Source organism: Chroicocephalus ridibundus, chromosome 2, assembly GCF_963924245.1.
Source record: "Chroicocephalus ridibundus chromosome 2, bChrRid1.1, whole genome shotgun sequence".
NCBI lineage: Eukaryota > Metazoa > Chordata > Aves > Charadriiformes > Laridae > Chroicocephalus > Chroicocephalus ridibundus.
Window position 1 is genome coordinate 160,412,781 of NC_086285.1, and position 23,915 is coordinate 160,436,695.

General features: G+C 44.6%; 2 protein-coding genes across 9 annotated transcripts in view; one reads left to right on the forward strand and one right to left on the reverse strand.

Annotated features, from left to right (window-relative positions):
• The window catches only part of LOC134512262 (dynein axonemal assembly factor 11-like), a 56,207-nt gene extending 49,962 nt beyond the window's left edge, over nucleotides 1-6,245 (reverse strand). The window contains exons 1-4 of the mRNA XM_063327555.1: nucleotides 5,957-6,245; nucleotides 4,299-4,389; nucleotides 2,748-2,805; nucleotides 1,074-1,286 (exon numbers count right to left, since the gene is read on the reverse strand). Coding sequence (XP_063183625.1) covers nucleotides 1,074-1,286; nucleotides 2,748-2,805; nucleotides 4,299-4,338 — 311 coding nt within the window. The 5' untranslated portion in view covers nucleotides 4,339-4,389; nucleotides 5,957-6,245. The remainder of the gene's footprint in view (nucleotides 1-1,073; nucleotides 1,287-2,747; nucleotides 2,806-4,298; nucleotides 4,390-5,956) is intronic.
• A 14,025-nt stretch (nucleotides 6,246-20,270) lies between these two features.
• Nucleotides 20,271-23,915, forward strand: part of PHF20L1 (PHD finger protein 20 like 1) — a 61,457-nt gene continuing 57,812 nt past the window's right edge. For all 8 annotated transcript variants that reach the window (XM_063327557.1, XM_063327558.1, XM_063327561.1 and 5 more), the window contains exons 1-2: nucleotides 20,271-20,480; nucleotides 21,647-21,752. In XM_063327557.1, the coding sequence (XP_063183627.1) occupies nucleotides 21,670-21,752 (83 nt within the window). In that variant the 5' untranslated portion in view covers nucleotides 20,271-20,480; nucleotides 21,647-21,669. The remainder of the gene's footprint in view (nucleotides 20,481-21,646; nucleotides 21,753-23,915) is intronic.

Here is a 23,915-nt window from a genome sequence, read left to right on the forward strand (position 1 = left end):
CCTATCATTCTGTGATTCTGTGAATAGAGTTAATTTTTCTCTTTGAGCAGAGACAGAGCTCTAAAGCTTGCAGGACTGACATGAAACAACCAGGTTCTGGGTGTTGTTCCTCGCTCTGTTCTTCACACTGGGTATGTCACCAAAAATGACTGCTGCACGTTGCAATATCAGGGAACGGATTAGCAGCATGGCGATATATCACACTGCTGTTATACTGGATATCGTGATACCAAATGATATGGAAGTTATTGGGCTCTGATATTGCTCTGAGTGGTCTCATGCTACCTATGAGTTTCACCCTATCGTGTCCCATTCCGTGCAGCCTGACTCCACTGTACTTCAACTTTTTTGAACTACATTTTATATACTTTCCTAAACTGATGTTTTTCTGAAATCAAGAGAGATCTTTTCCCTGAGTAAGCATTTCAGGACTAGACCTTTTTATTTTTATACATAAAGGAGCATATATATGTACACACACTAATTTTCTTATTGCTAATTATGGTAACACCCCATTGGCAAAATGAGGTGTAGCTTTCCTTTTTCTTTATTGGTCACAACTCCAATTATAGCAACAACTGTGTACTGAAGAGTTTTTGGGTAGTAAGATTAGACATGACTGAAAATTAAGTTATTTCAATCACTGCATTCTCTAAACCAAATCAATTGAGATGAAGGCTGAGGGGAGACCTTCTCGCTCTCTACAACTACCTGAAAGGAGGGTGTAGAGAGGTGGGGGTTGGTCTCTTCTCCCAAGTAACAGGCGATAGGACAAGAGGAAACAGACTCAAGTTGTGCCAGGGGAGGTTTAGACTGGATATTAGGAAAAATTTTTACACTGAAAGGGTTATTAAGCATTGGAACAGGCTGCCCAGGGAAGTGGTTGAGGCACCATCCCTGGAGGTATTTAAAAGATGGGTAGACATAGTGCTTAAAGATATGGTTTAGTGATGGCTTTTGTCAGGGTTAGCTTGATCTTTTGCCAAGCAAAAGGCAGACAGACACACAGATACCTTCAGAGAAGTCCGGAGATGTGGAGACAATTGAGTAAAATCTGCATATAGTTCACTTACCGAACTAAATTCTCTTTATATGTAACACTTGTCTGGCATGGTGTCAATGTTATGTTGCCTTCTTCATCAGACAGAAAACTGTCTTCTGTCAAAACGTAATAACCATTAGAAAGCAGGCGAGGGCTGCGGCGACATGTGGAAAGGGAGCTGGGCAGAGGATTTGTGGAACAACACTCATAGGCAGGGTCGTAGTCCAAAAAGGCACAAGCATAACTGAAAAGGAGAATTGAAACCCTCTAATTTAGTGAACGTCTAGACAGTGCAAACCCATGATTTAATAATAATGAATTTACATTACCAGCTGATGGGGGCTGGTAATGACATGGATTTAAAATATGGGAATAATGATGTTACTTCTGGACCTAGGGGATTTCGGCTAGCTCGAGTGTGCCTGCATCACACTTTCCAGAGCTTCACATCGCAGGAGGGCTCCATGCCAGGTGGAGCATTTATTTCACGAACGTATGGAGCCAGCTTGAATTGAGAAGTGGATGGTGTATTTCTGTGGCGGTGCTCTTGGCCAAGGAATCCTGCCAGATCTACACCTACCTGGAGCCATCAGAGGAATTCCAGTATTTTACTTCTCTGAGTTATTCTGCATGGCGTGAGCCTGAGTGCCCCTGAACCAGGCAGGATTTATTTGCTTTTTATAACCTAGCCATACTTAATGAAGATTCAAGGATACCTGACTTTTAATTCTCACAAATCCTAGGATATCATACAACTAGAATAACATGAGATAAAGTCTACATGTGGTGATAACTTCATTCAGCACTGAAATATCATTGACTTTGAGATGAAATGTAGCACAGAAAAATATACAATGTGTTATTTAAAACAGAAGTGAGCAGTGACAGAGGTGAAAGAATCTAAATGTTGTAGACAGACCTTATCACAATGTTCCAGTATTTAAAGGGTGGCTATAAAGATGGAAACTCCCTTTTTACAAGGAGTCACATGGAAAAGATGTGAAAGGGGGATGGGTACATGTTACTCCTGGGAAGATTCCGGTTGGGCACAAGAGGAAAATTTTTCGCAGTGAGAACAATCAGCCATTGGAATAATCTCCCTAGGGAAGAGGTGGATTCCCCATCATTGGACACTTTTAAGATTCAGCTGGACACGGTGCTGGGCCATCTTGTCTAGACCCTGCTTTTGCCAAGAAGGGTTGGACCAGCTGATCCTTGAGGTCCCTTCCAACCTGGTACTATATGATACTATGGTAGGATTTTAGGATTCTATGATACTATGGTAGGATTTTAGGATTCTATGATACTTAGCTCAAGTAAAATTGGATTTATGGTTAGTCTTTTCTCCTCAACACCTTTGAGTTCCAAGTGGCCATGCAGTGACATCCATGGACAGAGAGGAAGACACTGGATTGATTCAGTATCTGACATGGGTTTCAGCAGCAGGTTTAACTATCCCATACGGCCTGTCACAGAGGGACACCATAAATTCAGTGGAGGGAAAAGCAGTTGGAACAGAGATACTCCAAAACCTTGTAATTGCAAAGCCAGTGCTTCCAATCTCCACAGCAGTACTTCTGAACTTCCACTTAGAGCAGTAATTGAATTAATATCCGCACTACGGTTCTAAGTGGCCCAAAAGGGATTTTACAAAATCTCCAACAAAATACAAATAAAATGAAACAAGTATAATTTTCCTCAGTACCTTGGAAAAATACGTTGTGAGAAGCTGCATCCATGTTCTCCATTAAACGCTGTTGAACCTGCAGAGGCAAAAGCCAAATGAGGAGTCATTACCATATCCACTGACAGCTCAAACAGTTGACCGGTCTTCACTGCCAGCTACCTTGTGCGTATCAAAAAGATCATAAAAGAAGCTAAAAAAGAAAAGGAAATTAAGGGAGAGATTAAAGGAGATAAAACAGATGAAAGAACGGGGGAAAGACATAGCGTTTATATGAAACTTATCTCAACCAGGACAACACAGGATCAGAGCCGGTCATAATCAGCTACTCATACTATACACAGCTTACAACCTTGAGAGAAATATTTATGGACACAAATGTAATAGCTGCAGTAATTTTAATGGTGTTTTCCCAGAAATGTGCTTCATGCCAAAAATAGTACATGTGCTGGCAGCAGATACAGAGTAGAATGGAAGGGCCACCATTACCATTACAATATATTTTTTGGATTAAAATTGCAGACATAGCACAAGAGGCATAGGGATAGTGTCAGTGACAAAGATTTGACAATAATATGGTGGCAGGAGAGTAAGGAAATAGAATTTGTCTGGATTACCATGGCTCAAGTCTGCAAAGGGCTGCCAGGCGTTCAGCATCTGACAGAATCAATCTTACAAAATATGAGCAATGGCTACCCATAGGGAGGATTTATATCTGTTATTACATGGAAAGATAAAAGATATGATCTTTCCCTAGATTACCTTGCCTCTCCTGTATCTTTAGAGCATCATGCTTACAACAGCGCTAGTAAATGCCCATCATTCACCTCCAAGAGGAGACAGGTCTAAGAGAATATTCTTTTTTTTTAATGTTCAATTATGAGCTGAAGCAAAGAAATGACATGAAGGTCGATGTTTCAACTTTGGTAATCTTGTGTATCCTCATTTGGAGCTCAATTGTCAGTCACAGCCTGGACGTGAAGCCTGCCTGAGCCTTGGGACCAGGCAGGGTCACCGAAGAAGAGAAGTAAACCTTCCAGGGTATTTTTTACGAATCAGTCCTATTAGCCTACTCCTATACATATCGCTTCTCCTACACTTGATAAAGAAAAAAAGAAAATCACTTTACATGAGAAAATTATGCTTCAGCACTTGCAAAAACAACTTGAGGAGGAGACAACTGGAAGAAACTTGGTGGAGGTATAAAGAGATCAAGTAGCATCGGTAAGAATGTCACACAGCAAATTGTAGAAAAAGTGAGTGTATTTCACAGAGTGCTGTATTTCATAGACTGACATGTTGTAGACATTTATTTTTTCATATACAATTAGGTCCTGCAATAATTTATCTTATTTTGGGCAAAATTTTTAATAGTGCAAAAATACTATGCTCAAGACCAAGAAATTCATCCATACTCTAAAAGAAAATACAGGAAGAACTCGACAGGTGGTTTGTAGATCTGGATATAAAACAAAACCTGCAAAATCTCAAATCTTATCAGTCAAACAAGATCCCCTTCACAACAGATTTTTTTTTTAAATCAAAATCCCAGACGAATGAGCACAAATTTACTTGCTCCTGGTGTTGATGCAACACGTGGTATTCCATACATCTTGCAAAGGATTGTTTCATACACCTTGGGGTAACAGGCAATGTAGATTATCTGTAAAAGAGTTTAAAAAGGAACAGAAGTATGTTTTCTTTTGTCTTGTTTGCAAATGAGGATGTATAAGATCAATATATGTCATATTGTTATAATATATTCTCTCTTAGACAAAAGTGATTGATTCAAGGGCAGATTTGTTTGAAAAGGGATGCAGACCTATACCTCAGCATCAGTTATAGCGACTACAACTCTTTAATAATCTGAGCGAAGCTTTCCAGCAACTGAAACCCTTAACACAGTTGTATGGCATGTGATTTTCTCAGTTATGATAATACAAAGTAGCAACCACTAAAAAAGATTAACATTTAAGAATAGTAGCTTACATATGGGTAGTGCTTTCATTCGAAAGTGTTGACACCTTCTGATCAAAGTGGCAGAACAAACCACAGCCCTTCCGTTACTAATCTGAATTGTCTCATAAATTTGCAAGGTACGTCTCTGCAGGACGCTTGTTTATCTGCCACCCTCCGTGGAAGTAAAATTTAAGGTAAAATAGAGTATATACATATATTTATAAAAGAAAGCGAGAGATACACATATGCAAATATATTACTGGGGAGGTGATGGCTTTCTCTCTTTTGAAGAACAGTTAATAAGCAGTTGTAATTTGCTTTCAAACGTTTTTAAGTAATTATAATATCAAGCTTCTGTAAACAGTCATAGAACAGGCAATCCAACAGGATTTTTTTGCTGCCCTCAGTGACAAAAATTTTTGTCTCATGCGTTAATGAAGAGGGTTCCTGAAAATCATGATTGAATCAATGCTGGAGAAAGCACAGAAACATCATGTTGTAGACAATGCTGCACAGTGTTCTGCTTTCATTTAATATTCAGTCCCATTTCTGGGCTATTAACAGCGTGAGAAGCTATAGGAACAATATAAGCAAGCCAAAACAAAGCATCTCAACCACCACTGTACAATGAAGCAGTAGTATTGTATCTGTAATCCCCAGAATGAGCATCAATGCAGAACCTTTAAACTATGTCATGAGAAAAGGCCAACAGCTTTAGGAAATCTCACTAAAAGTGGATCTGAGGTGAACGCGGCAATATTTTATGCGAAGAATTCAAACCAAAGCTTAAGGCAACAACCCCTGCTTGAATTTCAAAACACTCAAAAGCCCATGTCGTAATATTAAAAAAAAGGTCACTGTCCAAACCAGTTATATTTAATCACCTTTCCCTCCAAAAATCAAATTAATCTTTAAGCCAATGATGCCCCTCACTTGGTAGCCAGCAACCCCTCGTCCATCTTTACATTCTAAATATTTACATTAGTAGGTACCAAATATAGTGCTAATTATTAAAACAGCTGAAGCCCAGGCAACCAGCTCTATTCTGCTGTACCTACCAAACACAAGTGTCTACAAAGATAGTTTTATTTGTTCACACACATCAGTCATTTTTGAAGAGCAGTCTAGTCTTTTCTTCCTGCAGATCACGATAACAACACTCACAAAAATACAAAACTTCCCGAAGAGCAGCATAGAAATGAATCCAAAGCTTAGTTATTCCTCAGCTGCCAAATGTATTAAGAGATAAGTATGTGGAAAATCTTCCAAACCTGGAAAATCCATTTCTATTAACACATGGATGCAAAAACGTTGCTCATCATCAACAGGGGAGCCTCGGAGACGTGAAGTGGAGGGTGCTCCTTCTGCGGCTGGCTGGCAGAGATCAGCCCTGGGGCTTGGGAACGGCAGGTCGGTGAAGTCCCCTGTTTCCTTTTGAAAGCAGCCCGTGCAATCAGCGGCACGGCGGAGAATGAGGTCATGCTTCCTGTCAAGTAGCCTCACAGCAGAAACACTCGTTTTGAAGAGCAAAGCAAAGATTAAGATTAGCCCAGTGAACGCTCTCGCAGGCCGTTGCGAAAGAGAAGATACACTATAAATAACGGTTCGCTCCAATTATGAGATGGGGAACAAAGACAGAACCTGTTCTCATGAAGAAAACCAACAACAGATTTTTTTTCGGATTTATTTTTCTACCTCATTCACAAAACTTTAAAGTAGTATCTCCAAATTGCTCCATTTGTTGAAATACTTGTGAGCCTGACAAGCTTTGATGTACGATTATCCAGCTACCAAAAAATCTGTATACAGTAACAAGGCATTTTGCAAAAGCACTGTTATACAGAAGACGCACTTGGTGAGAGTTGAGAGTTGTTTAAGTTTCACAGTCAAAACCATTATTGCAAATATATACCGTGCAATGTTAAGATAAATTCCTTTGAAAGGAGAAAGGAATAAAGTAGACATATTCATTGTTCCACTCTATATGTTTCATACTATGTAAGGTGTCTATTCATCATACCTTAAAGTATACAAAAATAAAGTCAAATCCACGTAAGAGAAATGGAGCCTGAATAAAATGTCCCGGCGCTCAAGATGATTTGGCAGTAGAACTATCACACACAGAAGTAATATAAATCAGCCGCTCGACACTGAAGAATTATACAACCTCAGCAGGCAAAACTTCATCTCCAGACAAATAGATGAGATACGCTAGTAGGTATCTGTCCTGGTGTCTGTATGTACCGCTGCCAAAAAGAAAGCATAAACCTCATAAAGTGTGGTTGATTTGATTTAACGATATTTTGTTTCCCTGGAGAAGGAAAAATACTTCCACCGATAACAAAGGAATGTAACATTCTCACCTCACAGAAAAGGAAACAAAAATAGGAATTAGGCAATTAGGATGTTACAAAAGAGCTTCTGTTTGGGAGCTACACCAAAATGAACATTTTAAAGTCCTTTTGCTCAAACACAAAAACACGGGGCCATGTTCATTCTTTGCATCACTTCTTTTAATTTAGTGGAATTATGCCAGTGAGGAAATTTAGTCCAACACTATTTCCATGGATGCATGGGCTTCATCACAGCAGGATTTCCCAGGCCACCCTGTCTCTCTACAGGCAATGGACATAAATTCCCAATAGTCTTTAAAACTAGGTCACCCACTGAAGAATTTCTACACATACATTAATTTACTTCTTGGGAGTATTTTTCATTTCTTTTCGTATTCTTCTCAATGGGAAGCAGTTAATTCTGAACTTGGGCTGCTTTTTGGAAGGACGCTGGCCTTTCACGTTTGTCTATATAGTTAAAACATACTGCGTCTATATCATATTTAGACTTAGAGGTGTTTTCTTTTTTAATCACTAATGTTCATATCTGAAACTCACTGTTCCACAAGCTTCTGATGCATAAACTTTGTGCATTAGTGAATATTTTATAGGTAGGTGCTAGCCTATAGTTTATACACAGACACAAAGGTTTATATACAGCTTGTTTTTGTTACCTGTTGCTCCTCAAACTTCCTGCCCCACCCCAAGCCCCACCTCAACCATCACATTTCAAGTTCTAAGAAATTAACCCCCCAACAAGCTTGTTGCGCAGCAGTTTTATGCCCGTTGCATACATTGCAGGCTCAACCCGCAAAAGGAAGGAAATGAGAAATCACAATACTAAATACCGTGTATCTTTCTGCTCTCCTCCCAGGCTTGCTCTGCTTGCGACAACACGACAAATAAAGGAGAAAACATATTGTGCTGGGTCTGGCAGTCCAAGAGAGGTGAGGCTGGGGCCTGAAGGTCCCACTGTTGTAGTAAAATTGATATTAACTAGAAAAATGAAATGTAACCTGTAATCGAAGCAACCAAGGGAACCTGTTGCTGCTGTTAAAGGTCCTCTATACGGCCCCAACCCTATTTGATCATTTATAGAGAGATAGTAACTAGACATGATTTATGTAAGATGAAATTAAGGAACTAACTACTAGACAATGTAGCTTTGTCGATAAGCAGGATATTCCTGTCAGAGAGTGATGAACTGTAGGCCTGGTCAGCAAACCGAGAAAACCACCTGGAACTGCCACGATTAGAAAAGAGGTAGGTAAAAGGTAATTTCAGCACGGGGAGATTGTGACCACCGACTCATTGACCACCTACCCAAATGATACCCCCTACTCCAAAGAGAACAATGGAAGATGAAAAAACAGAGTCTGCGCACTAATTTACGCAGAAAGTGAAGAAATCTCGACCAGTCATTAAGAGAATAACAATGAATATGTATTAATTGTATGAATATGTAATAAAAAGTGTATGAAAAGGGAAATTTTTGAAACTGAGGCATGCTTCCGTTTTGGGATGAGCACCCTATTTCTGGGCATTAATGGAATACACTTGGAAATACCTCTGCTCTGTGTGTTACTGGCTTGCACACCGGGTAAAGAACCCAGATTTAGGCCACCACCACCAGCATGGAGGCTGAAGATGTATACCTGGTAGGCACAGACAGCAAAGACAGACACACGGAGCACTCACATGAACACACACACACCAATGGCCTCATCCTGCTCCCCTCTCTGGCTGAGCAGGATGGAGGTCCACTAGTGAGAATACACACACACACACATATATATATATATATATATATATATCTGCACAAGCTGGATCCCTCCAGAAGCTGGGCTCAGACACTCAGTCCGTCCAGTAGTTGCCCCGAGTTCCCAGTCTCCCCAGCTGCTGGCATCTGGACATATGAGCCCTCAGGGTCACAGCCCCACTCCATTTGCTGGTACAGACCATCACACACTCACATCCAGATGGTCGGGCTCCCCCAGTCCTCCACAGCCCATTCCGTATGCCATTACCCTTAGAGACACCCCTGGCCATAATGTGTCCCATGCCCCCAGGCAGCAACCCTCCTCAGTCCCAAAGGTTCTCTGGTGTTGACCCATCTGGGTGAGCTTCATGCCTGGACACAGGGGCTGAGGCTCCTCTGGGCCAGCCCTGGGAGAGGCCCAGACAGAATGTCCCTTCTTCTGAGCCCTTAATTTGGGTTCCCCCCTGCCTTTGTGCCCGGGTGCTCCTCTGGGCTGGTGCAAACAGGGAATTTCATGGGCTGATGGCCCTTGGGATGGGCCTGAGAGCCTTTGGGGCAGGCTATTATTTGGGGTCCCCCTCCTGCCATTGTCTCTCTGTGCTCCTTTGCGGGTGTGCAGATGAGCTTTTAGCACATATTACACCATAAGTCTGCCATCTCAGCAACCCACTGCAACTCAATCACAGAATCACAGAATGGTAGGGGTTGGAAGGAACCTTCAGAGATCACCTTGTCCAACCCCCCTGCCAGAGCAGGGTCACCCAGAGCAGGTTGCACAGGAACGCGTCCAGGCGGGTTTGGAATGTCTCCAGAGTTGGAGACTCCACCACCTCTCTGGGCAGCCTGTTCCAGTGCTCTGCCACCCTCAAAGGAAAGAAGTTTTTCCTCATGTTGAGATGGAATTTCCTCTGTTCCTATTTGTGCCCGTTGGCCCTTGTCCTGTCCCCGGGCAGCACTGAAAAGAGCCTGACCCCATCCTCCTGACACCCACCCTTTAGATATTTATAAGCATTGATAAGATCCCCTCTCAGTCTTCTCTTCTCCAGGCTAAACAGACCCAGGTCTCTCTGCCTGTCTTCATAAGAGAGACGTTCCAGTCCCTTGATCATCTTCGTAGCCCTCCACTGGACTCTTTCCAGCAGTTCCTTGTCTTTCTTGAACTGGGGAGCCCAGAACTGGACACAGCACTCCAGATGTGGCCCCATCAGGGCAGAGTAAAGGGGGAGGATGACCTCCCTCCACCTGCTGGCCACACTCTTCTTGATGCACCCCAGGATGCCATTGGCCTTCTTGGACACAAGGGCACACTGCCGTGCACTGTTATGCTAAACACACAATTTTCAGAAAGGGTATTTTTCCGGGTAGAGTGGATGGAGTGGCCATGGTGGAGGGACTAGAGTGCTTATTGACTGAATGCAATTGAGAGTAATTTTTTGCTTCTGTAACTCTCTTTGAACATCCTGGAAAGCTCACAGCATTTAGCTTCAGTGACCATCAAATCAGGCCATGTGACCAGCAGAAGGAGGGAGGTGATTGTCCCCCTGTACTCAGCACTGGTGAGGCCACACCTTGAGTCTTGTGTCCAGTTCTGGGCACCTCAATACGAGAGAGATATCGAGGTGCTGGAGCGAGTGAAGAGGAGGGCAACGAAGCTGGTGAAGAGCCTGGAGAATAAATCTTATGGGGAGCGATTGAAGGAGCTGGGACTGTTTAGTCTGAGGAAGAGGAGGCTGAGGGGAGACCTCATCTCTCTCTACAACTGCTTGAAAGGAGGTTGGTGCTGGTCTCTTCTCACAGGTCATTAGCAATAGAACAAGAGGGAATGGGTTCAAGCTGCAGCAGGGTAGGTTTAGGCTGGACATTAGGAAAAAATTCTTCCCAGAAAGAGTGGTCAGACACTGGAATAGGCTGCCCAGGGAGGTGGTGGAGTCACCATCCCTGGATGTGTTTGGGAGTCATTTAGATGTGGTGTTAAGGGATATGGTGTAGGGGAGAACTTTTGATGGTTGGACTCGATGATCCCAAGGGTCTTTTCCAACCTAAATGATTCTATGACTCGTCCCATATCACAGCTCTTTGCTAACACTGTATATATAGTACCCAATGAGTAAAAAATAGTCTGAGATATCTGTAAATTGGTTGAACCATCCAAAAAAATAGCAGGGGAAGGGCTGGTCTTGTAGTCTTGCTGCAGGGAAAACTAAGACTCATTTTAATTCACCTTTGTGAATGATAACATTTTAAGCTAAGCGCATTCCTTTATCCAGCAGAACCATTTAGCAATGTTTGAGGTACCTTGGTAATTAAAAAAAAAAACAACCCAACAACTCAGAAATCCAAACATTTTATTTCAATTTTAAGAGAAGGCTGATCCTGCATAAAGTTAGCATTTCATTGCAGTTTACAGAACTGGCACATCATACACGATTTTAATAACCTTATCAGGTCAGCTGTATGAACAAAGATTAATTTGCTTTAAGACAGGAACAAATTAATTTTTAGTGTTATCAGATGGAAATCCCACTCCACCCTATCAGAGACTTTCTCAGTTTCAGGGTTGATTTTTTTTTCCCTAAATTCATTATTTTAGCTTAATTGCTCTTGCAATACAGGCAACAAAGGGCATTTCTGTTTTGCATGCTGGAGTACAATACATAGACCTGTAAAACTTAGAATTAGCTCTGAGCTCGCTCATACACCCACGCTGCTTGGATCTCAATCGCTGTATTATACTAAACACACAGTCCAGGCAGACAAAAAGTGTTTAGAACGTATCCGAGTCAAGGAAACCTGTGATGTACAATGACACTCCTCTGTGTAAAGCCACAACCAGTCTGTGTTGCATCCCCTTGCTCTTTGATTACATGGTATCAGTAGGAAATTTGGTTGATATATAACTTGATGTAGCCATGGGCATGTGCTTGAGAGGAATTTCATACAATGTCGCATGACAATATAAGAACAGTGGAAAAGCATACATGGGGCAAAGAAGTACTTCCATTAGAATCTGCAGCTCCCCCACCTTGCATCCAAAAATATTGCTCCTCTAAAAACAATTTTAGCAGAGGAAGTAAACAAAAGGAAGAGGCTAATAATCAGATCCATCAGTCGAGGCAGAATTTAGTCAAGGTCCCTCATAGACCTTGGGTGGGTCCTCATTAGAGTTCTTTGTAAAGAACTGGCTGACTTAATTTTATTAAGGATTACAAAAACTCATGAACTAACACTCTGCAGTGTCTGCAGTGACTAGAAGCAGCCAGGACAGAGCTGGCTGTTGGCCAGTTGTGCTCTCGCAGCATCTTATCTGTAGACAATTGAAACGTTAATGCCCTGATCACTGGTCTGAATGGAGAATAAACGGGAACGGGGCTTGAGGTGGCAGAGGAAGCACTGTATGAATGGTGTGTGTTCGTGGTGCCTGGACTAGCTGGTCATTAAGCTTCCAGCACAAATCCATATGCAGCATCTTAGGACACCCATACTGAGAGGGAAAGGACAGGGAGTAAACCAGGCAGGACAGCATGGGGAGACTGCTCACTCTCAGCTTTAAATGGTATCAAGGGGCATGTCCAAACACAGCACAATCTTCACAACCTAGGAATAACCCATAAGACATGTTGAAGACTCAATTGCCAACATTCCTTGTCTTCCATGTCACCAGTTAATGCTAGCCAGTCTACCTCCATAGCAGCACCTTGGTGTCTGAAAGATGAACAAGCCACCTAGATGTACACCGCTTTAGGTTACCAGCTAGGTTCTGGCTCTACAGAGGGCTCTGGACAGGCTGGATCGATAGGCTGAAGCCAATGCTATGAGGCTCAACAAGGCCAAGTGTAGGGTCCTGCTCTTGGGTCACAACAACCTCGTGCAGTGTTACAAGCTTGGGGAAGAGTGGCTGGAGACCTGCCCAGGGGAAAAGGACCTGGGGGTCTTGGTTGACAACTGGCTGAATAGGAGCCAGCAGTGTGCCCAGGTGGTGGCCAACAAGGCCAACAGCATCCTGGCCTGTATCAGTAATAGGGTGGCCAGCAGGACTAGGAAAGTGATCGTCACCCTGTACTTTGCACCAGTGAGACCCCACCTCGAGTGCTGTGTCCAGTTTTGGGCCACTCACCACAAGACAGACATTGAGGTGCTGAAGCATGTCCGGAGAAGGGCAACAAAGCTGATGAGGGGTCTGGAGAACAAGTCTTATGAGGAGCAGCTGAGGGAGCTGGAATTGTTTAACCTGGAGAAAAGGAGGCTGAGGGGAGACCTTCTCTCTCTCTGCAACTACCTGAAAGGAGGGTGTAGAGAGGTGGGCGTGGGTCTTCTCCCAAGTAAGAGGTGATAGGATAAGAAGAAATGGCCTCAAGAGGCAGCAGGGGAGGTTTAGACTGGATATTAGGAAAAATTTCTTCAACGAAAGGGTTGTCAAGCATTGTAACAGGCTGCCCAGGGAAGTGGTGGAGTCACAGTCCCTGGAGGTATTTAAAAGCTGGGTAGATGTGGTGCTGAGGGACATAGTTTAATGGTGAATTTGGCAGTGCTGGGTTAATTGTTGGACTCAGTGATCCCAAAGGTCTCTTCAACCTGAATGATTCTATGATTATGTGACCAATGGTGGAGGATTTTGTACTGCTGGTTCCTGAGACAATGGTACTGGCAAAATACTGATGATACTGATGCCATGGTCATTTCTATAATAAATCAAAATGACGAATGTATAAATGAAGACAAACAACAATTGACAGTGATACTCCAATAACATGCTTTAAAATGCCTGTCTTACGTGCTATCTCACACAGCACCCTTAACAGTTGTCTCTCTGTTTCTGTGTAAATAACCACTGCTCCTTTCTGCCTGAATGCCAGTATTTCAGCAAAGTCTAAATTTGGGAAGCTTGTACTGAGAGTCCGTAGGCCTTTCTGGAAGTGTTTGCAATTTTTCCAGATATGCCCGTGCCATACCTGTCACATTTCCAGCTGGATTCAAACTGATGTTTTGGACTAATTCAACTGCTAGGGAGAGGAAAAGGCACAGGCAGCCTTGGTATCCAATGGAGGATCATGATACCCTAGAGGCGGAGTGGTTTTATAGCTTGGATGCTATCCAGTATTGCATAAAGATCAGGGATTTGAATGTGGCCTACAAGGCAATTGAGGACAGAGACCAGAACTCTGATAGCCTTCCAGGAACCTGTCCGTGGGATGCCAGCACAGACCTAATGGCCAAGTATCAAGAAACAAGTGACCCCTCCCATAAACAAATGCTTTGCAAGCATTTCACAGGCAGGGTTGGACACTCAGGGATAATCTCTTAATTGATGACCATCCTTCAGTCCCCGAGGACAACCGAATTTTCACAGGACCACAAAGGAGACAGGAAAATGTGACATTAGTTTTACAAAGGAACTGCTATTGCCTGCTGGCAGAGGTGATGCATTTTTATTTCCATTCTCACTGCTGGATTCCACCAGGTTGGACAGATGTGAGTTTTGGAGTTCTGTTTTCCTTCAGTCCAAGTTGCAAATTCTCTCTACACATACATCTTGGCGATCTGACTACAAAACTGTCCTTGCTGGACTGCGTGTTTTGAGGTGATTTGCCTGTTAGCCTCTCCTTTCCTCTTACGTTACTCCCCAGTATCGTTATGACTGCAATAAACATCCTGCTGCTGAGTGCTCAAATGGTGACTCCAACACAGCCATCGCCTTGGCTAGACATTCCTTCTGTCCCTTTCCCACCCTGAGGTCAGCTCTCAAAATGGTAGACCATGAAAAACTTACCACTGGGATATGTTTGCGAGTCAAGTGCTCCGTTGATCGACCGTAAAGTATATGCTGAATTTCAGTCTCACAGGGAAATAATCGAGGAAATCAGTGTAAAATCAGAGCAGGTATTAGCACATTTTCTGTTCAGGCTTTCTGTTCTCATCAAGGCTTTAAAAAAAATCCTCAGTAAAATATTTACTGATGTGTGTGTTCCAATCTACTGACTCCCCCCTCAAACCAAAACACAATCCAAGACATATGGCTGCAATATGTAAGGCAGAAGTAAGCAACACATTGCACGACACTGTTTCCGAGGCAAAAGCACAATTAAATCTCAGGAGGTCTAGCATTCATTGCAAAACAATATTCATAGCACAGCGAATGTTGACTATGCCCTCCCAAAATATCAAACGGATACACAGAAAGTGGTTTAACCAGGCTGTAACATGGCACAGCAAAGCTGCCTTCATCCAGAATGGGTAGCTGCTCCCTTCCAGCCATGCAGAGCATCAGGAGATACCACTCTGGTAGGCAGCAACTTCACCTGCCTCCCATCCCATCCCTTTCATCTCCACCAACAGTCAGCGTTTGCTCTTTCTTCTCTTTCTTCTCTTTCTTTGTGTGGATTTGGGACTCTTTCACTAATGTGAAACTATCTGTACAAATGCAAATTTCATTACTCACCTGACCTTAGCAGGTCCTTAGCATCCTCATCTTACCATACTTCACCCTTACAATATTGCTTGTAAGGAACCTTACTTCTGGTTTATAGCTTCATGTCGCCTCTCCAGCGTGCAGTGAAATAAAGTGCTGTGGTTGCAACACCTGTCAGCAAACAGACAGGTCTCTGGGAGGAACCATTTATTGAGTTAAAGACGTTCTGCAAAGACCAGTGAGCAATTGCATAAAAAAATGTCCAGCTTCAGCGTCTTTCAAAACTGGAAAAGACTGGGGTTGGTGTCCCAAACCCATGGGGTTACTGCTTTGTTTGGTGACCATGGTAATGGCTGTTAGATACTTGCTTTTCCCATAGAAGGCCAGATACTCCAAAACTCAGACCCTTTAGGATATTTCCCAGCATCTGGAAAATTTAGGGCTTTAAAAGGAAAAGAGAAGTATTTGCTGAGATACTGGAAATCTTCACAAAAGGAGGGAGGAATTTCAGGAGGGGAGGGAGTTTCTATGATGAGAGGAAAAGAAGGGCAGAGAAACTGAAGAGGAGGACACAGCAACTGACGCCAGAGTGTCAAAATGGACCAAGGAAATGGCAAAAAAACGATAAATGATGACAGAGCAGAGCCAGGCTGTGACCAAGCTGCCTACACAGACGGATAGAGCAGGGCAGAAGTGCTGCTGCATGTTTGCTAGGCTGAGGCCGTGCAGGCACCATTTAAACACAAGCACCAGCAGTCACTTTAAACATGTCTCCCTACTACGGAAAGGATAAAGACAAAGATGAAGTTTTATTCCATTGACTAGCACCTCGTGATTGCAATATCTGACTTTTAAAGTAGTTCTTTTATGGACTAATCCAATCGCCCCCAAGAAAAAATAAATGGCAAAATAAACAAACTGATGTCTGGGTCTCTCGCCATAATATCTTTTTTCCCAGGTGTTTGATCATTCTCCCAGGTCTTTCCTGAACCCTTCCAGTTTTTGGATGGCTTTTCTGAACAGTAAGTTATTTTAATAACAACATACTGGTGCCAAGTGCAGAGATAATGTCACCTCTCTACTCCTACTCGGTATTTCCATGTGCATGTGCTTTGCAAAGACTGCATTAGTCTTTTCAGCATCAACAGCACACCATGAGCTCATGCTCAGCTGATTATGAAATCCTCTATTCCCCCTCCAAGACTTTGTGAGTCACTGACTGGCAAGATAAAATCTCCTATCCAGTTTGGTTTCCAATTTATGGTCTGTATAATATTCACAATGCTAAATACATGCTTTGTGACCGGATTAAACACCAAATTTTGCGAGGAGACGAAGTAATGAAATCTCCTTTCCTGCATCTCTGCCTTGCGATGATGTTCCGGTGCCTGAAGGAGAGTAAGCGCTGAGCTTTTCTATCATGGAGGGGTCGAGGCAGTCACTCTTCCCTGACCAGTTGAGCATTTTAACAAAACAGGTTGGGATAATGTGATGAGACCTCTGTCTCTCTGTCAAGCTTGAAGTTAGGCAGAAGTTCTGGAAGTAAATGGAGAAAAGGAAAAGGGAAGGCAGACATGCAATGCAGCCATGTAAGCCCCGTTTTCCTAGGAGACGAGACTAAATATCAGAGACGTTTTTGTGCTAAAAGAATAAAAAAAGATCTTGGCCAAAGTTGCTCCTCACTGGCTTTATGGTGGAACATAGTAGCTGAAATGGGGTCCTGGGCCATGGGCAGGGTGGGGGACGCACTGGGGTCAGCAAATCAAGGCCAGTAAGGGCTGTGGGTGTCCTCAGGGCAGGGCAGGGTGGGTATACCTGAAATGGCAGCAAAGGAATGGGGACACTGGCTGGGGCTCCTTGACTCCCTAAGTATTCTGATAATACTGGAACAAAATGTTGCCTTGTACTGCTGGACCACAAGTGGACTTCTGTGTTCTGAAGGCAGCATGGTAGGAGTCATACATAGCACTCTGCATTGGGGCATCCCTTCCTCTGAGTCTTTAATTTGGGTTCCCACCTGCTGTTGTGCCCCTGTGCTCCTCTGAGCTTGAGAAAATGGGCCTTTGATGGGCTGTTGGCTCCTGGGAGCTGCCGGGGCAGGGTACTATTTGGGCTCTCCTTCCTGCTGTTGTCTCTCTGTGCTCCTTTGTGGGTGTGCAGGTGAGCTTTTGGCCCATATTACTGAACACCTGGGGCTTGCTGTGCCTCTGCAGCCTGCCGTCAGGTCTGCCTCCCCCGCCTGACAGCCTCAGCAGTGAGGTGATGCTCACCGTGCCGTGCACTGCTCTGAGCCCTTCTCACGTCACAGCACAACCCAGACAGCCTCCGGCAGTCAACAGAGCATGACTCAACCACCCACACGGACCCGACCCCATCCTCGCTACCTCTTTTATCTTTCCCCCGTCTCTGTCTCATTGGACAGAAGCATCTTCACTTTTCTAACAGCATCCTAGTACTGCATGTTCGTTGCCACTCGGAGAGGTCGCATTGCCGACACAACCACCATCACCACCCTGTAACAAACCCTCGAAACGAAAGCCTGCACCAAAACTACGCAGACACTAGTAACAGCTGGAGAATCTAAATAAATGCAATGACAATATTTTTATTAAAGAGAAAAGAAAAAGTGCTTTTTTTGGTTTCGTTTCTTTTGCTTTTCTTCAAGCCTCCTTCCTCCTTCAGTGTCTCCTGCTTGCCACCACTATCCAGAAAATGGGAACAAGGAAAAGTCAAAGGAGGAATAAAAAATCCTGTAGCAAATCTAAAATATCACATTGCACAGTCTCCCTGTAAAGACTCTGAAAGTGGGAGGCAGCCTCGCAGGGACTAACCAAAGTGGATGGGTTGACCTCAGGCAGCAGCCGAACACCCACACAGCCACTCGCTCACTCCCCCCACAGTGGGATGGAGGAGAGAACAGGAAGAACAAAAGAGAGAATGCTTGTAGATCCAGATAGAGATGGTTTAGTAAGTGAAGGAATGCAAAAAAAACCCTGAACCAAACAACACAACCCAAAAAACCCCCAAGCAATGCAAAGCACTTACCACCTTCCACCAGCAGACCCATCCTCAGCCAGTCTCCCAGCAACGGCTGCCTTGGAAGACAAAAGCCCCACCATTCTTCTTCCTCTGCCCCAGGTTTTATTGCTGAAGTAGATGTTGCATGGCATGTAATATGCCTTTGGCCAATTCAGGTCAACTGTTCTGGTTATGTCCCCTCCCAGTCTCTTGCCGACACCCAGACTACTTGCTGGGGGGCCAAAGTGGAAAAAAAAAGCAAGCCTTGATGCTGCACAAGCGCTGTTCAAAACATTTCACCATACAGACAGCTACGAACGTCAACTCAACGCCAGCCAGACCCAGTACAACCTCCACCCCTTGTTCCACACCATTCGCACCGTACTCAGGTCCTACACTCTCCAATACATCCCCAACAATCATGACTCCCCCCCTCCTCATCTTTTGACATACACACAGACATCATTCCCTTAGGCTGTGGGACATCCCGCTTCCACAGAAGTCCAGTCAGTTCATTCAGTCCATGACTTGCACTCCACACAGCAGCTTTCCACATCAGATGGTTTCGCACAACACAACAGGATACACTGGTAAACAGGGCATATTGCCTTTCACTTTCTGCTAATTGATTATACTCTTGGGCCTAAGCCACCTCCTCAGGTGATGATCTGAAATCTCTGCCTCATGGCCAAACTGTGATCTCTTCCAGGATTCACAGGCAGCTGGGGTTGCCTGTTTGAGGCTGTTGCATGATCAACGCTACCCACTTACTTCATGTAGTGTCGGTTGTATAAGGTATAGGAGGGACCCTTCCTATGAACATCTAGTGCAGCACAGGTACCTCAGACCCTTGATACCCCAAGCTCCAGAACCCTAGAACACCCTGGATCTCTCCAAGTGTTTTCTGCCAGAGGCTCCTGGTGAGACGATGTTCCCCAACTGCAGTGTAGAGCATATTTCTCACAGCCCAAGGGCTACCTCACAAACTATCTGCTGTCTGTTCTGCTGCTGTTTAGGGCCTAACTTGAAATAGTTCTTCTTTTGGGTCACTTGATAGAGAGGACTCAAGCTGAGAGTGCCCCAGAATGTGCAGTCTCCAGAAACCCGCTATGCCTAGGAAAGGTTGCGTTTCTTTTTTGTTAGCTGGTGGTAACTCGACTGTTATCTTACTGACACGGCCATGGGGATGTCGTGATGCTAATCTTGCCATTACAACAAGGTTGGAAACATCTGTCCTGGAGAAGAAGAAGGAGGAAGGTCTCCACAAGGTGGTTCCCAGAGTACTGGGATGGCAGCAACGGAGGGGCCAGATACCAGACTTGACTCAAGGCCAGTACTTTTATCATAGGTCTCCCAGGCAAAGCAAACCACAGCAATAAGCAGCACAGCAAACACCAAAAGCTGAAAGCCACCCTGGAGTTTAGTGTGCAGCAAGAAAGGGGGCAAATAAGCCAGCGTGTACCAGCTGTAATAGCTATAAACCCAGCCTGGCACACCCGACCGACTCCGTCATTGCCTGAAGGCCCACGCCGGGTGCCAAAGGGATGGCGGTGAGCAGGCCCCACCAGCAGCCAAGCACCCACCCAGCCGCTCGCCCCCCCGGCGAAGCGGGGAGGGACTGGGAAGAGCAAAAGCAATGAAATCCACGTCTGGAGACGCAGCCGGTCCCACAGGCGAAGGCGTGAGGTAAATGCAGGCCCCGGTGAGGCCGCTGCTCGGTGCCCGCTGACCGGTGCCTGGCCGCCCGTGGGCCCTGGCCACCTCAGCGGCCTCCCCGGTGGCCACCCCCGCCCCTTCCCCCTCTCGCCTGTTGTGACGGCTGAGGTACAGTATGACAGCAGCGGGGAAAGCCGTGACACTGTGCCAGCGCCGCGCTGCGTCACCCGCGGGCGGGCGGGGGGGGCGGGGAGACCTGCTGTCAATCAATCACTGGCGCTGTCAATCACCGGCGCATGTCAATCACCGCGCGCCGCCGCGCGTGCGCGCCGTCGCCTCTCTTTGTCTCTCTCTCTACCCCCCCCCCCCGCCCCGGCGTCACGCGGCGGCGGCTCCGCAGTCACGTGGCGGGGGCGGGGGGGCGGTGGCAATGGCGGCGCCGGGCCGCGCCTCGCGGGCGCGTCGCGGGGTGGTGACGCGGCGGCGGGGCGCGGGGAGGATGGGGCTGTGAGGGCGGCCGCCGCGCCGGACAGCCCCCGCCGCGCCGGACAGCCCCCGCCGCGCCGAGACGCGGCCGCCGCAGGCCCCGCCGCTGCCGCCTTTGCGAGTCGGAGGAGGAGGCGGTAAGGAGCGCGGGGAGGGCGCGGGCGGCTGGGCAGGCGGGCGGGCGGGAGGCCTCAAGCCGTCGCCCCCTCCGGGCGGGCCCGGCGCGACGCGGGGCTCCCTCACGGCGCCCAGGGCCTGGCGGGGCGGCGCCCGCGGCCCTCCCCGCGCCGGGCCCTGCCCGCAGCCGGGGGTCCGGTGGACCGCGACCGCTCGACTCCTCCTCAGGGCCTGCGGGAGCGCCGAGCCCCCGCCGGCCGGGGCCCTCCGGCTCTCCGAGCCGGACCCCTTTGTGTCTTTCGCGCTCGGGGAGCGGCACCGGCTTCCCTCAGGCCGGTCACCGTCTCCGGGGCAGCTGGCCCGCATCCCGCTGCCGGCCTTGGCAGGAGAGCCCCGCGTAAAAACTGGTGAGCGGCTGCCGCTGTCCTGGTTGTCCGGAGCGAGGGGGCTCCGGCCCTGCGGGCTGGCATCCGCGCTCCTCGGTGGGCAGGCAGCACCCGGCCCCAGCGGCAAACCCCTCCGAGCTGCGGGCTGGTAACGGTGGTACATCAGAAAGTCACGGTAATAGCGGTAGTGGTCATAACAGAGAAGTGGTGTTTTTTTTTTTTTCTTTCAATTTTTCTTTCCATTAAAAGGCACTTGTCAACGGAACTTACTTCGTGCAATGAATGAGACTAGAGAGTGCATAGAAAAGCTGAAGACGGCTTTTTTGTTTCTTTATTTTTGTTTTTGCTAATTTCATCTTACTTGTCCTTTAGGCCATATTTGTCTGTAAATTTCTCTGCTCGGTAAGGTATGTTTTTCTTGGTTTTGACCTTTTCCACAGCAGAGGAGAGAACACACTATGTCTAGGTAACTCTAAAAATTATGCTGCAGAGGGATGTCAAGGAATTACATTGTAGTACCCTTCCAGACATGAGCACCAGATTTTTTTTTGGCTTAAGGTTGATGACTGTTTTTTGTTGTTTTTGAGGGAAGAAAATCTGAATAAAAATACATGTGGCTTTTTTAATGCCTTCTTTAATGGGCTTTGACTATACTTGTGAAAACTAAGCAGTTAATGGAAAGTCAGGATAGAAATTTTGCATCTTTTTCCACCCTCTGGAATATATTTGCTGTCAAGTGACATGTTTTAGACAACATTATGTGTTTTATATGACCTTTTTTTTTATTTTTTTCTCCAAAGGCATTGAAAAAGAAAATATCAAGATGAGTAAAAAGCCTCCAAATCGTCCTGGAATCACATTTGAGATTGGTGCTCGTTTGGAGGCACTGGACTACTTACAAAAATGGTATGGAAGCATTGTGCAGTGTTTGCTAATAGCAAAATTATTTTGTGTATATTGTATGTTTTGACGTCTAATTATAAAAGTGAGTGCACCTATTAATTGACTGTTTCACATAAGAACTTTATGAATTGCCACATAATGCTTCTGTTAAATCTATTATCTTTTAGGAAAATATTTTCTCTTCAGAAATCAAATTACATTTTTCTATGGGTTTTTGTTTGTTTGCTTTTATTTGCTTGTGCAGCTGTAGTATGCAAAGAGCATTTCCAGAGTAGTGTAGAATGCAGTGTCATGTGCGAGGTGATCGGTGTGTTGATGCGGCAAACTTCTGTGACTAAAGACTTCTTTTGTTTTAGTTTGAAGGCACGCAAGCGAATTTGCTTTGTGTTCGGTTATCACACTTCTTAGGTTCAGAAAACTGATTTTTAAAAAAGAAAACATCCTTAATTGGAGTTCATGGAATAGGTAAGTATGATTGTATTTGTATCAAACAGCTGGAGGAATGAAGTGCTTAAAACTGACTCTGCACCACCCAGTCATGAGTAAGAGTCTAAATAAGGTCTATATAAGACCATAAAATGGAAATTTATGGGCACAAGGGCCACGCCACACAGCATGCGTATTGTGAAAGGAGTTGTTCTTTTGAAATTGTTAGTCAAAATTTTATTAGTGCAAGTGGTCTAATTTCATGATGTACGCTGTCCCTACAATTTCGGTTTGAAAAAATCCCTAGTTTTATTAAAGAAGATAACACAGGAAGTTGATGCTTCTAACCAGAATTTTTTCCTCAGCTGCTTGCTGATTAGTTAGGGCTAGGAAATATAGAGGCCTGTGCCTGCTTTTCTGTTGCATTCCTGGAGAACTAAGTGTGTTCATATAAATATCTGATCCTGCTGACTCCAGGTTGTGTGATATAAAAGTCCATGTATTATTTGCATGTTTACTCCAGTAGTTATATGCTCCATATAAAAAGTTGGGTTAAACTTTTTTATCTGTAGAGCTTTGATTTTTAATTGTAGCAAAAGTGTTTTAATAAATGGTCTCTAAAAGAAAATATGGTTTACAGAACAGTCCTTGTTCTTAGTTGTTGCTGTAGAGTGGGTTTTCAACACACTGATTTTTTTTTTAACTGAATGCCAAGATCATGAAACTGTCTGAATAGCGTTATAAAAATAAAATAATTTTAATAGAACTTTTTATAGCATCTCCTGTGACTAGAGAGAATTGGTTAATGTTACTAGATAACAAAAGTTAATATGTAAAAATAGCTTCAGCTTAATTGTGTATATAAAAAAAAAAAATCACTGAATATCCAGTGTATAGTTTGTATCAGATCTGCCCAGCCTTTTCAGAGGGGAGGGTCGCGTGCCAGTTCTGGAGTTCTTGGCTAAGTTTGGACTTGTCAGCCACGGTCTCCGTTGCAAGCTCTGCAGCTGAGCTGCTTGGTATTTTTGTGCAGAAGAGAGTCTATTCTGAACTTTCTGGGAACTGATTCATCATGTGGACCACCAGGTAGAACAAGTCAAGTTTATATGCATGTAAATGGTTGTGGTGCTGTATTCTGGAGTGGAAAGGTAGTATTAAAATTTTGCAGTTACAGCAACTCTGAAAACAGGACTTTTTTTTTTTTCCCTTTTTCAAATGAAGGAATGTCCATGCACATAACCACAGAGTTTATTAGAGAAATCCTATTGTCATGTTACTGTTGTGACATGTGCTGGAATAATAGTCTGTGTGATTTCCACCCCCCCACCCCCCCCGCCCTTAGCTTTCTGTTACATAAGGGGGTGGTGGATGTTTTTTAAATTCTTTCTATATATAAGCTGTATGCATTCCCCTCATCTGCATGCAGAAATAGAACATACTTCAAAGAAAATAAAGTTGCTGAACTTACATGAAATCTCTTTATATTCTTTTTAACAAAACCAAAATTGAAAAGCAATAGTATTGCTTAGCTCAGTCTTTCTACAAGCAACACATTGGGAATGCTTGCTGAAAAACAGCTTTTGAAAGGGTTTTAATTTTTTCCTCCATTTTTCTGAAAGCCTGCTGTCATTTAAAGGTCCGGAGTTCATGACCAGTTAAAATCTTAATCAAGAAGGGCTTCTAGAGGATTGGAAAAAATAAAGTTCTACTCTATTTTTTAGCTTTCTGAGGCACTTCTAT